This window comes from Perca fluviatilis, chromosome 12 (assembly GCF_010015445.1).
Source record: "Perca fluviatilis chromosome 12, GENO_Pfluv_1.0, whole genome shotgun sequence".
Taxonomy (NCBI): domain Eukaryota; kingdom Metazoa; phylum Chordata; class Actinopteri; order Perciformes; family Percidae; genus Perca; species Perca fluviatilis.
This window is the reverse complement of record NC_053123.1, coordinates 24,402,463-24,421,546: the sequence shown is the minus strand read 5'-3', so window position 1 is coordinate 24,421,546 and position 19,084 is coordinate 24,402,463. Positions and strand designations below refer to the sequence as shown.

The following is a 19,084-nucleotide window of genomic DNA, read 5'->3' as shown; positions in this document are numbered from 1 at the left end:
CACTTGAAATGACATTTCGAACATGTTAAGAGGCTAAAAGAACGTTTAAAACGTGCCCTGTTTCAGTCTCCTGGGTGCAAACTGTAGCAGGAGGATAACACGGTGTAGACAGCACCGATTGTTTTAATTTTTCTCTCTACTGACAGCACTCCAAATTTACAAACAACAGAGCTACGTGTTGAAATCTCCTTTAACATGATGTTTGATCACTCAGAGCCCTCATGACCTGTATGGAAGCCTCTGTGTTCATATGTTGTTATTTTTTTTGTTATATAGTTAGTTATATTTTGTATATTTTCATATGCAGGTTTGTTTTCAGCATAGTACTACTGCAGTATTCCCACAGCTGATAGAAATTCAAAAATATATATTGCAAATTACAAAATGGCGCTTAAGCAGTGGCATTAAACATGTGACTCTCTTGTTTTTTTGTTGAATGTTTACTAATGGACAACAACCCTGCAAAACTAGAAGACACCTAAAAATCAGCCATGATGAAACCTCTAATGGGACACGTTTCTGTTCCCTTCTTGTAAAATATTCCTCCTCTTCTCTTTTTTGTCATTTTTTTTTTTTTTTATAACTGGCTGCAAATTCACTGCTGTTCATTACCCAGGCAGGGTCAATTCCCCAAACAATGTGTTTGGTGTCACAATAAAAAGGGTGTTTTTTACGGCATGTAGCAGTAAAATGCTATTAAACAGATAAAACACTGGCAACGAGCATCAGGAGGATTATAAGAGGAATTGCCTTGATAAACTCCACATATCTGCCTGATGACACACCAGCAGCTCTGTTCTCTCTGTGGCTGGGGAGGAGGGGAGGCAGACTGAGGAGGGAGCACATGGTCGGAGAGTTTACACAGCTCTACAGCGCCACCATCTGGGGAGGTTAAAAAAAACAGGGTGCCTCTCTGTCCTGTATCCTGACAGATTAAATTAGATGTTTTCCATTCTATGACTTGAAAGGAAAAGAAGATAAAAAAAACAAACTTGAATTCAAATGGAGACTTTTTGTTCCTCGATTGTAAATACTACATTTTCAGGACTTCCTGAATCAATTGATTTCTGTGTCATTTCTGTGGCAAGCTTACCTGCAGTCGGTTGATGTTTTTGTTCTGCTTTCTACTTTTCTACATCACAGTAATTTTTCACACCTGAATGTGGGTGCCATAGATAGATAGATAGATAGATAGATAGATAGATAGATAGATAGATAGATAGATAGATAGATAGATAGATAGATAGATATAGACTTTATTGATCCTAAACTGGGACATTTCTGTACAGCAGCAAGGTATAAGGCGCACAGCACCCATACAGAATATACAAGAAATACTACTCAAAACTACTCAAAAAATATACTCTGGATGAATGAGAATAGAATAGAACATTAACTACTTTATTGTTATTTTATTTTTAAATACATGGCAATGCTGTTGTTAATGTAATAGCTGTGATTCTCAGTTTTGCGTGGAGAATCTTGTACCAAGGGTTGATTAAGTATCCCATCCTGAGGCATATTGGTGCTCAAAATTCTAGCCCAGGATTACAGTATAGACCAGCAAAGAAACCCAACTGAGAAACCTGGTTTGAGTCCCAGGTTGGAGGTGATCATTTTTCTAAATAAATCTCATTTTCACAATGATGCATGAGAGAAAATCCTGTTATTGCCTGTGTTTTAGCCAACATTCTTTTCTTCAAAACTTCATGATTATCTTTGTTTTCTTATGTGAGGTATGCATTTCAATATACCTGCAGAGCCCTGCTGCTCTGTGCATTAAAATGGTCTTGTGCTTCCACCTGGTGGTTAAAGCGAGAATTACTTTTTTCAGTTATATTCAAGTGTCCCAGTTAGTCATGTCAGTGTGACAGTGAGCACAGCATGCACAATGCCAAGACCCTGAAACTGAAGCATCTAAATGAAATTCAGCCATCATTCATTTTTATTATTTACACCTGTGACATGTCAAAATGTCTTCTGTGAAGACCTATTTGTTGAAGAAAAGTAACCACAAGTATGCATGTGGAGGGGTGTGAATGAATAGTGTTGAGTAGCAGAAGTTAATGTGTAGAGATTCTTTACAATGATGTAAACAAGCCAGATGGTGGTGCAGTGGTAAGCGCTGCCACAACACAGCTAGAGGGTCCTGGGTTTAAAGGACAAATCCGGCGCAAAATGAACCTAGGGGTTAATTACATATGTGTACCGAGTGGACCGTTTTCTGGGACATGTTTTCATGCTAATCGAATGTGACCAGTTTCATTGCAAACCACTAATTAGCTTATAACGCTAGTTGTCGGGGCAGAGGGTAAAGTAAAAAGAAATTGCTATTTCTATACCACTAACAAGGCTCAAAATAGCACCACACTTCCACGGTAGAATAATGAGGGTCCCTGCATGTAAACTGAAGCATTGAGAACAGACAGTTTATTAAAAAGATAGTTTATAAAGACAGTACCGTTCATGTATACGGGCGGGTGCCATCAAGAGAAGGTTCTTGCTTTAACTGTCTCTACCAACCTGTCACATTCTACTTTAAAGTCCTATTTCTTATAGTGTAGTAGCCCGGAACAATTATGTACCAGCCATTCAATACACCAGATATTGTATTGTAGTAAGATGTTATGAATACAACTTTAAATGGTCAGTACACCCAATCACAAAAAATAATTCCCCATTTTGGTATCTTATGCATATAGGTACCATTAGCTTGGAAATACTATTATGTTTGTACTGATGATAACGTAAAAAGATGACATAAACAAATTAAATAGCAACTTGTATACCATGGAAACAATGTAATGGTTACCTGAGATGATTAACAGAGTTCACTGTAAATTGTCCAGTGGTTGAAGTATCCAAATATTTTACTTATGTAAAAGTAGCAATATACAGTTTCAAAATACTGCATTCAAAATCCTACTTTAGTATAACAAAAGTAGGCTATAAGAATCAAAATATAGGCCTACTAAAAGTACCAAAAATACTTAATCAATAACATATCATAGGCTAATTTATTACCGGATTTATATTCATATTTCTACTCTAAATCTGCAAGTAACTAGTAACTGAAGGTATTAAATACATGTAGTGAAGTAAAAATACAATATTTGCCTCCAAAATGTTGTGAATTAGTAATAAATAAAAAAAAATACTCAAATAAATACTCAAGTACAAGCACCTCAAAATTGTAGGTTCAGTGTTGGAGTAAATGTAGGCCTGTTACAATTCCTTCACTGAAATTGCCTGTAGGCACTGCCTACTAAAACCAGTTTCATAACCATATTCAACTAAAAATAAAAGAAGATAATCCGTTTTATGTGATTTAGGTGAACCGAACGACCCTTTAAGTTCTAGTTAATAATAGGCTTTTATGACCATCGTGTTAATCTAATTGTTGTTCTCCTTACATAATTATTAAACTGCTTTTGGCAAACGCTTTACGAAGCAGGAGGGTGTCGTTAGGATCCGCTTCTCCTCGGTATTTTCCGCCCTTCTCCGTTCCCACCTCGGTCATTTTCGCCCAGTGTCGCCATCTGCTTTCCCGTTCTTCTCCAATCTCCGTGTTGTTGTTCCCGGTGACGCGGCGGAGGTGTAGCCTGACGCGGGCTCTTACGTGTCGGCCAGAATAAAAGTGGAGCTCCGGAGGCCCGGGAGTGACGAAGGGAGCCTGTATCGGTAAGGACGGAGCGGTGCCCGGGTCTCAGAAAGACCGGTCGCTGCCGAGTGAAGTGTTGGTCTGGTCGGGTTCGGCCCGAAGGAAACAAAGAGATCATGGCGCCGCGGCGTGTTTGTAGCAGGATGGAGGGAGGGGAGGCTGCGGCTGTTAGGGAGAAAGGGAGCCAATGTGCGGCTTTGATAATGAACCAGGAGTGACAGTCTGTGGGTTAACACAACAGAAACCGTGATAGGACTTTAGCGTTGTTAATACACTCAAATGGCAAATTATGCTATAACAAACGGAGATGTATGCGCAAAGATGTGCGCTGTTTTCCCGTTAACGGCGCATTGAACACATCAGCCGCGTTATGTTCATTTATTTCTGCTATTTGCTCGATTTACTTTAATGTTTGCAATCCCATATATATATTATTTCTGACTCTACACGTGCTCAACTCGTCGATAATTATCTTGTTTCTATTTTTCATTCATTTTGTCACTTGATAGAAATCGGCCATATGCAGGCCGTCGCGTTAAATGGTTGCATGTTGAAAACATTAACTCAGGCCTGGAGATTAAACCAGCGTATTGTATTTTTAGTTTGAATAGTTCCTTATCTCCCGGGATGTGACCGGTGTGTGCGTTGAGGGGGCGTTGCCCCGGCCATGTGGCACTGCTGTCACACTTGTAAGTGATTTTTGAAAAGCAGAGGGAGAAATGTGTAAAGCCAATCATGCAGCAGAGAGAAGCTACGCACAGTGTGAGATCACTGAACAACACGTTCCCAGATCAACACTCACTGAGCCGCCTGCAGTCAGATCTCCGAGGCTCATTAGCTCCTTTTATTATAATGATAATGTCTGCAAGTGGACTGGTTCAGAGCAGGAGTGTCAACAAGAGTTTAAAGTGTCCAGAAGATGAATTACTTTCTTCTGTCTAGTAAGATACAGTTGAATCGCAGGGGTTATTATCAGTGGTGGAAGTAACTATTTACATTTACTCAAGTACTGTACTTACCGTAAGTACAATGTTAGAGCTACTTGTACTTTATTAATTCAACTGACACATAGAACATTCATACAACTATTTTAAATAGAATAAAATTAAACAATATTCAGTTACTTTTATATACAAAAAACATGTATACATACAGTGTATACCTAGAGAGACTTTGGTTTACAGTGGGAATGAGGGTAGTGGTATGGTCATGTGCAAAACCAGCAAAACAGAAAGTCATACTTTCGACTTCATTTCAGAGGGAAATATTGTACTTTTGACTTGCGCGAAACTCTGTCACCAACAAGAAATCAATGTATAATAAATAAAAAAATATCAGAACACGGGATTCAAGGCCACATCATTGTTATCGTAAGCAGTACATGCTGGGATGCCAGTCTTGTATAAACAATTCATCCAGACAAACTTGTAACCACTGTATCACCACACCCCTTTTTGGCCTTCAATGTTCTTTTTTCATTCATTTCATTCTCCACTTGGTTTTCTAATATTTCCCCACAGTGAATTCAATATGAATAGAAACACCGATAACTCAAATGCAATCCATTTTGACACCACCACAAACTACATCCTCCTGAATGACAGGTGAATCAACACCACTCTGTGTCAAGGTGTCAACAACAACTGAACACAATAAGATTCATAAATGTAGGATTTATGGCAGGTTGCTGTCTTGATTAGCATCCTATTGTCATATTCATCATATTGTACATCTATTGTACATTTTAAGCACTATACGGTAAAAAAACAAACATCTGTGGCATCTCTGTAACAGAGAAAGTGGTTTGTAAATCTTTGATATTGTTGAATACCTTGTAATACATAAGAGCCCATTTATTTTATTTAAAACATAATTTAATGCCAAATCATTCGTATTCTTTCATTACAGACTTATACAGCTATCTAAATCATAACTTCTTAAATCTGCGTAGGACCTGACACAAATGTATTTTTCTCATTTTAAAAAACAGTAAGGTTCAGTGGGTCACAGTTAAGGTACTTTGAGACAAGGAAAACTTGTTTATATTGTTATATATGGTGTAATAAACTTTGATGGAAGTGGTCAGTGGCAGAAATGGAACTATTCTGAATTTACAGGTGGAACCACGCTAAATAAGATCAGTCAACACGGAACATCATTGTCCTGTTTTCCCTGTTGTTTTCCTAAGTGCTCCACCACATAATTAATCAAGACCAGATGCAGATGCTATTATCAAGTGCACACATTCCGCCTCCCACACATATTTGAGTTCAGCACCCATATCTTCATACTGAATTGTATGACTACTGTGGTGCAACAGAAGATCAGCTTTTCTTTACCATAGACTAGAACTAGAAAAGTACCACATTTTTGGGCATCAGGGGGATTCTCAACCTTTTTAGATTGCTGGAACACTCTGGGAACATCCTTTGAGGTTCCTTCATTCCTATATGATTTAAAATAAATGTAAGAACATTTTCTTGCGATATCTGCAGTTAATTTTCCAAAAAAGAAACTTGATTTGAAGGACCTGAAGACAATTGGACCTAGTCTGAAATAGACCTAAGGATAATTAGACCCCTAATGTTATTGTGCCAAACAGAGAAAACCCCATCACTGGCAGCAGCGTGATACTCCACCACAGTTGAAAAGAACAACAATAGTCATTTTCCTGCACTCCACAGTACACTCTCTCAGGCTGGTGATGATTATGACGCATGATCTGATCAGAGGTGATAGAGAGTCCGCCTGGATCCACTGGAGTGTTAGACACACACAAGAAACCTACGGAAATACTACCTGATCAGTTAGAATATAATTCGGCCTAAATATGAATAATTCAGCCTGTGCTCCGAACCAAGTTGAACTGTGAAGACCTCTAATCTGCAACATTATTGTGTTGTAAAAACATTTCAGCTGCATAATTAGTTACAGTAGAAGAAGCTTTCAGGGACATTTTACAGTTTTATAGATGTAGGGTATATAACCTAAGAACCATAAGTGAGCATTCCTTGGGATATTTTACATAACTGAGATAAAACAAACATGTATAGATTAGGGCTTTGACTTTTGCCCAAAAATCATATTTGAAGTTTGTTTGTTTATTAATATTAATATTTGAATATATTCGAATATTTATTAATAATATTTTGACCATTAAATGCCTTCAGTAAGACCTATATTGGTATCAAACTTAAGTAAAAAAAAAAAAAAATGAAAAGTCAGACCCTGGATTAAACACAAACCGTATGCTTCTGACAGGAAGTTCGGAGCTTTCACCCTAGTGGTCTGATGTTTATACTTGTGTGCTGGTGTGTGCGTCATGCCGGCGTGTATGTGTGTAGGCAGTGTTGCCAACTTTTTCAGACTTTTCAGACCCCCTTAGCAACTTTTTTTTCACAAAAGCGACTAGCGACAAATCTGGTGACTTTCTGTAGAAAAGACAGCGACTTTCTGTAAAAAAAAAAAAAAAAGTTGCCAGTATTGTCCAGCAAGCACGCAAAGTATTTCTCTCCTGTGGCCCCAAAACCGTCACCTCTCTCTTCTGTTGTGTGACTGAGGAGCAGCCCCTCCCCTCTGTGCTCTCTCCTCATGTGCAGCAGCACTGCGAGCAGGCAGGTAGAAAGGGGAGAAGGGACAGGGTGCGGCGCCAGTGTAGGTAGGAGAGACAGCGGCGGGCGGGAGAAAGACGCCGCTGAGCTGGCCTGGCCCTGGGCAAGCCAGCCTTCTTTGAGAATTAGGGTGGATTGCAACGCTACCGAGCCACGGCCGAGAGACGTGCGTCGGCGCGACATGTAGTTACATTTTGAAATGCGTGAAAAAGCCTCGGAATCTGAATTGAAAACATTTACAAGCAAACACATTTACAAAAAATAATGCCCATAACAGGTTCGAATATTAAGGGCTGCCTAATATTCGTTTGAATGTCATTATTTTTTTAAATATTCGAATGATATTTGAATATCGAAGTTTGGAGTCAAAGCCCTAGTATAGATTTCTTCAAGGAGTGTTCTTGGAACTTATTAAAGGTCCCATGACATGGTGCTCTTTGGATGCTTTTCTATAGACCTTAGTGGTCCCCTAATACTATATCTGAAGTCTCTTTCCCCTAAATTCAGCCTTGGTGCAGAATTACAGCCACTAGAGCCAGTTAGGAATGAGCTTTCCTTAGTATGTGCCATTTCTGTGTCTGTAGCTATTGAGGAGGAGAGAGGGGGGGCAAGGTGGAGGGTGGGGGTGTGGCCTTGACCAACTGCCACTTTGCTCGTTTGAAAGTCATGATGTCTCTCTCTCATGGGTGGGCCAAATTCTCTCGGCGGGCAAAGCAGAGAAAGGGGAGATAACCTCGCTCCTTATGACCTCATAAGGAGATGATTCCAGATCAGCCCATCTGAGTTTTCATTTTCTCAAAGGCAGAGCAGGATACCCAGGGCTCGGTTTACACCTATCACCATTTCTAGCCACTGGGGGACCATAGGCAGGCTGGGGGAACACATATTAATGTTATAAAACCTCATAAAGTGAATTTTTCATGCCATGAGACCTTTTTAGGGAATTAAGGGAATCTTGTTTTCTCTGAGATGGTACTTAGTGGACAAATTCTGTAACATTATAGAATAGTTATATATTATAATATTGTAGTCATTAGTGACTCCTTTGCGACCCAATTAACATCTTTGTTGGTTTCCATGTGCATTTCAAATAGACTTTTTCAGTAAATTTGCTTTTAGGTTGTGTATTGCCTTTTCTTATTTTATGGCACATTTCCGTTGTGTTTGCTTGTATGTGTTTTTCAGTTTGTATGGTTTGCTGAGGTTGAAGCACACAAACCATCTGTGATCCTGATAACTACAGATGTTGTGGCTGCAGTTAAGTTTTCTTCTCTTCAAATCTTCATCCTTAGCTTAGCCGATGAAGATGGAGTCAGTGGAGGTTCAGCAGGGAGTGGAGACGGCTGTGACGGAGGCAGAAACCCAGCACATCACCCAGGCACAGATCGCTACTTTAGCACAGGTAAGCGAAGATGTTAACACCATTCGATATCGGAAAGGTAGCATTTTGCTACGAGGCTCGGCAAGTTGAGCTGGTTTCCAAACATTTTGAAACAAAAACAAATTTGAATGCCATGAATGTAAAATTAAAAAGTTAGCGTTAAAGTGCACACACATGGCAGACACAGCACATCACTTCTGAAATTCCAGGTAACCATGACAACAGGCCACGCCTCAGCAACAGGTCCCACAGTAACGCTGGTACAGCTTCCCAACGGACAGACGGTTCAGGTCCACGGAGTGATCCAGGCTGCACAGCCGTCTGTTATCCAGTCGCCACAGGTCCAGGCTGTGCAGGTAAAACACATACACTTCCAGTCCTAGTTTCAGGTGGTTCATATTTAGCCACAGTGTAAAGAACAATAAGTCAGAAGGATTGTTTGATTGTTCCAGATCTCCACCATAGCAGAAAGTGAGGATTCACAGGAGTCAGTAGACAGTGTCACTGACTGTCAGAAGCGCAGAGAGATTCTGTCACGACGCCCCTCTTACAGGTGTGTGTGTGTGTGTGTGTGTGTGTGTGTGTGTGTGTGTGTGTGTGTGTGTGTGTGTGTGTGTGTGTGTGTGTGTGTGTGTGTGTGTGTGTGTGTGTGTGTGTGTGCGTGCGTGCGCGTACTTGATGTGCATGCATGTGTGTGTCCGCATGTGTGTGCATGCTGCACTTTCAGGAGACTGGCAAAGACAATCATAACCAAATCAAACTGACATTTTTAAAGCTCAAATGACAACACAACTTTGGCTTCATTTAAAAAAAAAAATGTAAGCACATTCACCTGCATCTATGAATATTTTATCATAATTATATGCTTATATGTTTAATCAGTTGTTATTTATTTTGTCCACATTCTGCTTTTTACTTTTTATAAGAAAAAACTTTTTGCACACCTCTTTTGTCGGGCAGTGCTAGGATATACAAAGGCAACAGACAAAAATAGTAGAGAGAAAATCCACTGACCATTAAGCTAATTTATTAGAAAAATACAACGTTTGGTCCGGTAACTAGAAGTTTTTTGAAAATTTAAAATTGCTCTTTAGAAAATTTTTCAGTGAAAACCAAAAGCAATGAGGATTACATGTATGGGGCATAGAAATGATCATCCAAAGGTGATGGGGATACTTAAACTGATGCAATATTTCACCTGAATAAGTGTAATATGTGTCTCTCATGACAACCTCAGCTCAAGACATCACACTAACCTTGCCCAATAGGTTTTGTGAGTAACTCCCATTGTTGTTTGTCCCAACAGGAAAATCTTGAACGACCTTTCGTCCGACGCACCGGCTGTCCCTCGTATCGAGGAGGAAAGGGCTGAGGAGGATTCCTCAGCTGCTGCCACACCTTCAATCACCACTGTTACTGTGCCCACACCCATCTACCAGACCAGCAGCGGACAATACAGTAGGTGATGTTTGGTGCAGTGGAGCTGTGTCTGAGGTTGCAGGTTGATGTAATTCAAACATCATAGTTGAGGTGTTGAACTCCACCTGTCACTACCTGTTCAAACATTACAGCTTGTGTCACAGTTAGGGATGGGTATCGTTAGGATTTTTTTTAGTCTCCCTTTGCCAGACCCTCCTCCACAGCGCTGCGGAGGAGGGTCTCGCTAGTCCGCACAGCATTCCAGATTTTATTGATTTTATCGATATTTCTTATCTCTTTTTTTTTTTTATTACTAAAAAAACAACACATTAATAGTTTAAATTATTATTTAAAAAAAATATATATATATTTCAGAACAGGATTAGAATTTATTTATATTCTGGCGCCCAGATAGCTCAGTTGATAGAGCAGGCGCACATATATAGAGGTTTAGTCCTCGATGCAGCGGGCCCGGGTTAGACCTCGGCCATTTGCTGTGTGTCATCCCCCCCTCTCTCTCCCCATTCATGTCTTCAGCTGTCCTGTCAAATAAAGGCCTAAAATGCTCAAAAAATAATCTTTAACTTTTTTTTTTTATTTATATTCAAATATAACAAAATAGTGTTTGTAGAGAAGCCACAGCAAAGTCACTGTATGAACTCAATAATATCTCCCTTGAAACAATATCTAAATAAAATAAATAATCTTGACATTAAAACACTGAGTGAAGTTCGAAACAAGCGCGCTGCTCAAAATTTTTTCGCTTTTTTTATTTTTGTAATTTCTTTCATTTGTTCCCTTTCACCAAACACACAGTTGCAATCACACAGGGAGGAGCCATTCAGCTGGCCAATAATGGTACAGATGGAGTCCAGGGCATCCAGACTCTGACCATGACCAACGCAGCAGCCGCCGCCCAGCCTGGAGCCACCATCCTCCAGTACGCACAGACCAGCGACGGCCAGCAGATACTGGTTCCCAGTAACCAGGTGGTGGTCCAAGGTGAGAGTGGACTGTATTAATGAAGTGGTGTGTAACAGGGCTAAAGCTAGCACCTAGATCCTTTACGTGAATGTACCTATTTTATTATACATCCTTCTGCAGAAAAGCTATTTTTCTTTCTGGTCATTTTCTGCTGTTGGTAGCAAAGTTACCTTAGGTTAACGGTTTACTATGTATTCTCTTTACTTACATGTATTTATTACGGTGGCCCTGAAGTGCAAATCACAACAGCTAATAGAAAAATGCAACAACAAATCAGAAAACACAATGGCAAATAGGAAAGCAAAATGGCAAATAGGAAAACACGACAGCAAATATGAAAACACTTAAACAAATCACAAAACACAACGGCATTAACTTCTACCGGAAAAGGTATGGCCTATCTAGCAGAGGACGGACCTCTCCTGACTGGACAGACGGACTGTCTGTCTTTTAACAGGAAGGAGAGGTGAAAAAACACAGAAAAGCGCCTCACTGTCTATGCTTTTAACAGACGGACTAGCAGGTTCTCATTTCAAAACACTGGACCAAATAAACACCCACCCGTTTTGTTTTCCTATTTGCCGTTTTGTTTTATGATTTGTTGAAGTGTTTTCATATTTGCCGTTTTGTTTTCATATTTGCCGTTGTGTTTTATGATTTGCCGTTTTGTTTTCCTATTTGCTGTTATGTTTTCCTATTTGCAGTTTTGTTTTCCTATTTGCCATTGTGTTTTATGATTTGTTGAAGTGTTTTCATATTTGCCGTTTTGTTTTCCGATTTGCCATTTTGTTTTCCGATTTGCCGTTGTGTTTTATGATTTGTTGAAGTGTTTTATGATTTGCCGTTTTGTTTTCATATTTGCTGTTATGTTTTCCTATTTGCAGTTTTGTTTTCCTATTTGCCATTGTGTTTTATGATTTGCTGTTGCGTTTTTCTATTTGCTGTTGTGATTTGCACTTCAGGGCCACCGTAATTTATTGTTTGTTTATCTTTAGAGCGTGTTGTACTTTTCCCCTATCCCTTGCTGCTGCAACAGTGTGAATTTCCCTCGTTGTGGGATTAATAAAGAATTTTAAATCTTGAATCTTGAAAGACAAACACATTTCACTATTCTCAGTCAGCCAAACAAGCTAATAAAACATTGATTCTCCAGGGAAAAGTGTTTTTATCATTAAAATTAACTTAATGATACATCATACTTAATACATACATCAAAAGGTCCCCGGTTTGAAACAGGGCGGAAACATGGTTTTGGGGGTGGCAGTAGCTCAGTCAGTATTCAAATCCCCATACGGACAAAAGTATGGTGGTGGACTAGTAGCTGGAGAGGTGCCAGTTCACCTCCTGGGCACTGCCAAGGTGCTCTTGAGCAAGGCACCAAATCCCCAACTGCTCGGTGCGCTTTCCATGGGCAGCTCCCTCTCTCTGGCATCTCTCCATTAGTGCATATATAGGTACTGAGCATGTGTGTGTAATTCAGGCCTGTGTGTAACAACAACAACAGAGTGAAAACATTGTAATTTCCCCTTGCGGGATTAATATAGTATACATTATATATTTATTATTATTTAACATCCACTTTCTAACTACCACACTTTTCAGCTGCTTCCGGAGACGTCCAGGCCTATCAGATCCGAGCAGCCCCCGCCAGCACCATCGCCCCGGGGGTGGTCATGGCCTCATCCCCCGCCCTCCCCACCCAGGGTGCTACAGAGGAGGTCACTCGCAAACGGGAAGTCCGCCTCATGAAGAACAGGTACAGTAGGAAAAGAGGGGGAATCTGTGTCTTTGTATGTTTGGTCTCAATAGTGGCTTTGCTCTTGCATCACAAGTTTCCCAAAATCATATATCGTAACATAACAGGCCAGTCTAAAAGCCAGTAGGAGCATTTAATAAAAATCAGACAGTATGATTACAACAAAAATGATATAGCATTCACAAAAATGCCCCCAAATCCCAGAGACAAATTTTGTCTTATCCTTCCTACAGAGAGGCAGCCCGTGAATGTCGCAGGAAGAAGAAGGAGTATGTTAAGTGTCTGGAAAACCGTGTGGCCGTCCTGGAGAACCAAAATAAGACACTAATTGAAGAACTGAAAGCCCTTAAAGACCTTTACTGCCATAAATCGGAGTAGTTCCTTGTTATGAACACCAAGCTGGGCCACGTAGCATTTCAGTTCTTTTCAAACACTTTGACTGTTTGATACTGCCTGCCTGCCTGCCTTCCAGTTTACATACGGCTGGCTAATCTAGTTCTGCTTATACAACCTTCTCTTCAGTAGGCTGTCGATAGGCCTAATACATTTAAAATACACACAATCTTTCCAATATTGGTACACTAAAACAACAGCTACAATCCTGTGCAAGATCAGGTAAAGGTTCAAATCAGCTGCTGATGACAGTTAACATGTTGCTTCACACACCTTTGTCTGTGAGCCTGCGTCTTATTGTCACAGATTTGGCTAATACTCATGTTAAGTTAACACTGTCCTCATCACGGTCATTGCAGAGATACTTCACTGAAAAATGTTTGACAACAGAGTCCAGTGAGGCAGAGGAGATCTACATGGCCTCTTTTTGTTGTCTTAGCCAGATCACGTCAAACTAAATGGTGGACTTCCAGGCCAACCTGCTGATTCAAATGGTCCGTAATGGTTTTATTGGGGTACAAACGTTTGTCACCTCCACTTAGACCTTAAGTGTTTAAGGCTCATATTTTATTGGCCGACTTCCAGTCGAGCATTTCCATTTCTGTTTACTATGTAAGCAATAATCCCCGACAAGTTGTCCTTGAAGCATCACCATTGTTGCCATGGTTATCTGCAGTTATATTTAACCTGCACTCCGGTTTAAAACAGCAGTTAAATTATATAAATGAATATTTTCATTGTGTAACTGTACATTCACGGTGGTGAGTTCAGTGTTAAACAGTCCACTGGCCAAAACTATGACAACAAGATCCAGCTTGTAAAAAAAAAAAACTCATTGATTTTTGAATACTATTGGAAACATTGAAAGTATGTTCAGAACATACTTTATCCTAAAAATAATTGTACAACAGTTAAGAGTCGGACATTTCTGTATCAAGCGAGCTCAGTCAGTTGCGGTTAAAGGCTTTGAATGAATTATGAATCTCTACTTGAACCAACTCTACAACTAATTGGGCATAAACAAGAATTTTTTTATAAGTGTTTTTAAAGATGCTACCAACTGCCGATCTTTTAGGAAGTTGAGCTGTGTGTGTCAGTGGATTGTTAAAAGGGTACGAATTGTAGAGGGACGTCCCACTTTTAAATTCGCTCGTTTCTCTGCTCCTCCGCAACAGACGGTTGTTGTAGATGCTGTTAAATTGAGATTATAAACAAGCGGAGGCACAGTTTTAAAGAAAGATTATTGTTTTTGCAACCTGGGGTCACGTTATTGTAGTTTTGGCCAACATTTCTATTAGTTATGCAAACATTTTACTCACTAGCTTAAGTCCATTATGGCAGCAACACAAGGGGCCATTTTGTCTAAACCAAATTTTTTGGAAGTGAAAACAAGTTGTCACGCAACCTAGGTGCTTTGACTGACAGTACTTACTGAGGTTCTGCACACAAGTAGTTTTTCAAGGCAAAGCACAATTTTAATGGACATGAAGGTGTGTTTGTGATTTTAGATACTTGGGGGTTCGTTTATAACTCTAAGCTCCTGTGGCTCGCTGTGTCCCCAGATATAACTGGGTGAGTAAAATGTTGTCTCGTAACAGACGAGAGCGATGTCTAAAAAGATTTAAAAATATGTCAAATATGTAATAATGTCCAGTTTGTATAAAAATGCACATTTATTGAGTAATTTAAACACCAGAGACCAGGGGCGTAGCACAAGACCCTGGGCCATATGCATAGGCAGTCCTGATGGGCCCCCATGTTCCTCAACTCCCCCCCCCCCGACCCCAAAAAACAAATAAGTAAAAATCGGGCCTCTGTACACATGAATCTGTAGGCCTAGATGTTTATAGGGTAATAACTATTAACTGTAATGCTTAGAGTAGCCTGATAACACACATTTCAAACCTCCTTTCTCAACATTCTCTAGCCTACTTTACTGTGGTTACTACTACATTTTGTTTGTTTTCTCTGTACCTTTACTTGCCAGCCTGCGTACTATGGTGTCTCTCTGATCATCTGTTAATTTATCTCGCCATAGTCCTGGATCCTCTGGCAAAAACTGGTCGGCACTGCTCTGCCTACTTTCCAGTTTCTCAGCTCTCATTTCCACACTGTGCTCAGAGCAACACTCATGCTCCCTGCTGTCTTCACTCCCATCATCCTCAATCACATCTTCTATATCATCTTTCTCTATGAAGGATACATTTGATATTAACCTCTTATCCTAATTGTAACCTAATATAATAAAACACACTAAGATGTTAGTGTTACTTAACACCTTTCAGTCAAAATGGCTAAACATGGTTTGCTTTCATTTTGATATAAGCTTCCCTTGTCTCAAATCCAAAGCGGAAGATGAGTGGTCTGTTGATACTCCACTCCCTGGTGTGACGGTTTCTGAAACTGAGGGCCTTGTGTTTCACAATGTTAACATCTGCTTCTACTAAATCTGACATAACTATAATGTTGACATGATATGTATCTACCGATGAGCTACCAAGCTACCTATGACACTGATTAGCCTATTATTGCTAATTATAGACATAGCCTATTAATGTAAAATTAAACTTGTTTTAAATTAGGCTATTACAATGGTGTGTTGTATGCAAACAGCATTGTTAGTGTAGTTTATTTATTTAGCCTTTACCTCAGATTACATGTATAACCAAATTATCATTTGAAAGTGTATGTTCTGCTCTTTCAATGGGTTGTCTTAGTCCGTTTTTAGCGCTAATGGTCGTGGAGATATTCAAGCAGTTTAGCACCATGGATTTCGTTTTTTAGTTTGTGCTCACCTTTCTTTGAAAAGAAGTCAGTTACCAATTGTTTCCCCTCATTTTGTTTTCTCTCCTTCTCCTGTCTTTCCTTTCTTTTTGGTAGTCTGTTTTGGCTTTCTTTGAGAAAGACATTTCTACAGCAGAAGTTTGCGCTCCACCAGATGCTCAACTGAACTAACATAAACAAAATGGGTGCCAATGGACTAAACCATTTGGCCCATTAGCAAGGGTTGTGTGAGACCTTAGATAGTCTTTTTTGTATACAAAATGTAGTCAGTCAATCAACCAAGATATTCAGCCAATACACTAACTTTACATTTCATCTGACATGCATTATGAAATTTAATTAGGAAATGAAAATATCCAGGTGAAATAAAATATATTCCAGACTTTTCAAGGGCCCTCTCTCCCCTTGGGCCCTGGTAATCAGTATTGGTTTTACCCCCAGTCTGAAGCCCCTGCCAGAGACCTAAATGTTTCCCAACGATCCTCTCATTGTGCCACTGTAAACTTGTTTGTCGACAAAAAAATGACCACCATGATCAAAGTTAACATTTCTCTGTGACATTTTTCAGTGTTTTACAATAATGTTTTCTGATGTCCGTTAAATGGTGATAAAATATGGATTGCAACAAATGTGAGATTGCAGAGCGATTTGATTTAATGTGTAGCAGATTCTTTGTGAAATCTACAAAAGATATAGGCTACAATTACATGAGTTAACACTAATAACCACGAAAATTCTGTGAAAAGAGCTCCCTTTTGTGGGGCCGTGTGTGGTTTTTGAGAAGATGTATGTACGTATTTGTCCGTTTATTTTTTTAAATTACTGTACATAGACTCTACAGCATGTGTAGACCTCATGTATTTCTGGATTTATGGAAAATGTTCTTATGGCTTGTATGAAACCAATTTTGCATATTTGTAACATGCATCAATGTACAATAGAAGACAATGTATGTGTGTATTCATGTAATCCACCAGGCCTACCAATGTCATGGCAGCTAAGTGTAAAAGAAAAGGCCTTTGTTGGAGATGTTATATTTTGGAGTGCTGTATTCTGTTTAGGATCGACAGTGTTTGTAGAGAAAAGCGAGTCTGTTGAAAGCAGTCGGGGTCCACAACATATATCAGTTTCATAATTAACATAAATCAGTTTCATAATTAACTGTTTTGTTAATTTGAAAACTGCACAGCAGAAACTTCGTTGGCTTCTTCCACACGTTATTATCTTTAAAAAATGTTTTTATCTCAGCACAAACGGCTCCATCAGTAACCGTTTTTATATCTTCCTATTCATCAAATGAAAGCACTGAAGCCCTTTTTATCTTTATTTTATTGTACTTTGACTGCATTTACTTGACTAGTTAAATTATATTTTAATTTCAGATGCAAGTATTTGCTAAATTTGGAAAGTAACCTGAACAACAAAACAAAAAATACTTGACATTTTTTTAGTATAAGATACTATATGTGATTTTTTTATAGAAACTCCAAATTCATTATGTTTCCTTCCGCTCACTGTGGATATTTGAAACTTGGCATACTCATAGAGCTCTAGTTATATCCTGGTAGCTTCTATTTCTGAGCTGCATCAACGTTCAATCTTAACCTCTGTAGTTTGACATAATCAACTTAACTCAAAGTCAACTTAATAGCTTTTTCCAAAGCTTTCAATTGCATCTCTCAGCCGTTATCAGCAGTTTGCTCAGTTACATCATTACGTGACCAAGTATGAACTTCAGGCATGCGATCAAATGTGGACGGATCTGAGTGTGCGATAATAACCCGTCTTTGTTCAAAAATGGTCTTTGGTTTGTTATGTTGATAGCTCCTAAAGCAAGTAAGTGGACCTTGAGTTGAGTTTCAAAACCTCAATCTTAAACTGAGAGGAAATTTTAGGGGCACTAATGCTCACTCTAACAATTAGAGTGTGTTCCTTTTATGTGTTTTGTTTCTTTTATATTACTTTCTAAAATTCATGGTAGCTCTGCCAGTTTTATTTTTCTAGTTTAAAACATGTTGATATTGTACAGTATGTATTTGTAATTTATAGATGATTAAAGGGTTAAATCAGCTAAAGAAATCGCACAGCACCTCATACTTGGAGTCATTCATAAGGCTTTGAATGAATCATCTCGTATTGACTCACAACACATTAGCATGTCCCGTAGCTGTATGTGTTGTCCCTGGTTTGCTTTCCTAATACCTGTCACGGTGTGGTTTAGAGAAATCTGAAAATGTTGAAGTAATCAAACCCCCACTGACAAACCAGACTTTTGGCCTCACTGATTGTAAAGCTTATTTTAAACGAGAGGAAACTAAATTTAATAGAATCACTATTAAGAAACGACTGATGAGTAATCAGGGCCAGGGGTTTAGATATGTGTGTGGGGCTGGATAGCACCAGGGAAGCACTCAAAACCTTTTTAAAACCGATGCCATTATGTTACCTGAGTTACTGAGATTAAAGCTTTTGTGTTGTGTATCCTGAAGAAAAGAAAAAATCCACCTCTCATCCAGGGATGGTGCTGAAAAGAACCTAGTAATAATATTTTGTTGTTGTGTCCTTTCCAACCAAAAGTGTTTTCATTTCTGTGCCAGAATGGTAAATACCCACCGGCCTCACTTGTGCATGAAACAGATTGATATCCATGTGTGTAAAAGTATATATAAAGAATTTCTAGAACAGTAATAATAACATGTTTTCTAACTTTTAATGTTGACAGTTTATATATTGCCACTTTTACAAGGTATACATTTAAAATGCCATGTATTATATAGTATCTTGTAAAGACAACGTCATCCAATGATGAGTTATATGCATTTTGTTTCAACATTGTCACCTTATAAAACTATACCAGCCCATAATTGGAAAGTGCTGTTACTCTGACATTACATCACTCTTTTGTAAACACACGCTATGTTGCAATAAACTACTCTTGAAGATTGTTATGTATTTTATTGTGAATTCATCAATGTGAAGGGGTCATTTTCTAATTTGAAAGACAGGTATGACAGGTAGTTTCCAAGTACAAGTTAATCTGATTAAGTACCACTTTGAAGAGCTGGGTTAGCATTTGCTGACATTAATAAACAGAC

General features: G+C 39.0%; 1 protein-coding gene across 2 annotated transcripts; it reads left to right on the top strand.

Moving 5' to 3' along the window:
* The first annotated feature begins 3,543 nt into the window (after positions 1–3,543).
* Positions 3,544–18,934, top strand: creb1b (cAMP responsive element binding protein 1b). 2 transcript variants are annotated; one of them, XM_039818832.1, is made up of 8 exons: positions 3,544–3,681; positions 8,565–8,674; positions 8,863–9,009; positions 9,106–9,206; positions 9,960–10,111; positions 10,889–11,074; positions 12,659–12,812; positions 16,086–18,934. In XM_039818832.1, the coding sequence occupies exons 2-8, from the start codon at positions 8,573–8,575 to the stop codon at positions 16,153–16,155; spliced, it is 912 nt and encodes a 303-aa protein (XP_039674766.1). In that variant the 5' UTR covers positions 3,544–3,681; positions 8,565–8,572; the 3' UTR covers positions 16,156–18,934. The 2 variants fall into 2 exon arrangements, with proteins under 2 accessions (XP_039674766.1, XP_039674765.1); XM_039818831.1 differs by lacking the exon at positions 16,086–18,934 and adding an exon at positions 13,046–14,024.
* The last annotated feature ends 150 nt before the right edge of the window (positions 18,935–19,084 follow it).

What these genes read in the sequence shown, in the direction of transcription:
- creb1b (XM_039818831.1), top strand. Translation starts at nt 8,573, where the DNA reads ATGAAGATGGAGTCAGTGGAGGTTCAGCAGGGAGTGGAGACGGCTGTG. An exon ending in AGATCGCTACTTTAGCACAG is followed by an intron (nt 8,675 to 8,862) that starts GTAAGCGAAGAT and finishes CTGAAATTCCAG; the next exon opens with GTAACCATGACAACAGGCCA. An exon ending in CACAGGTCCAGGCTGTGCAG is followed by an intron (nt 9,010 to 9,105) that starts GTAAAACACATA and finishes TGATTGTTCCAG; the next exon opens with ATCTCCACCATAGCAGAAAG.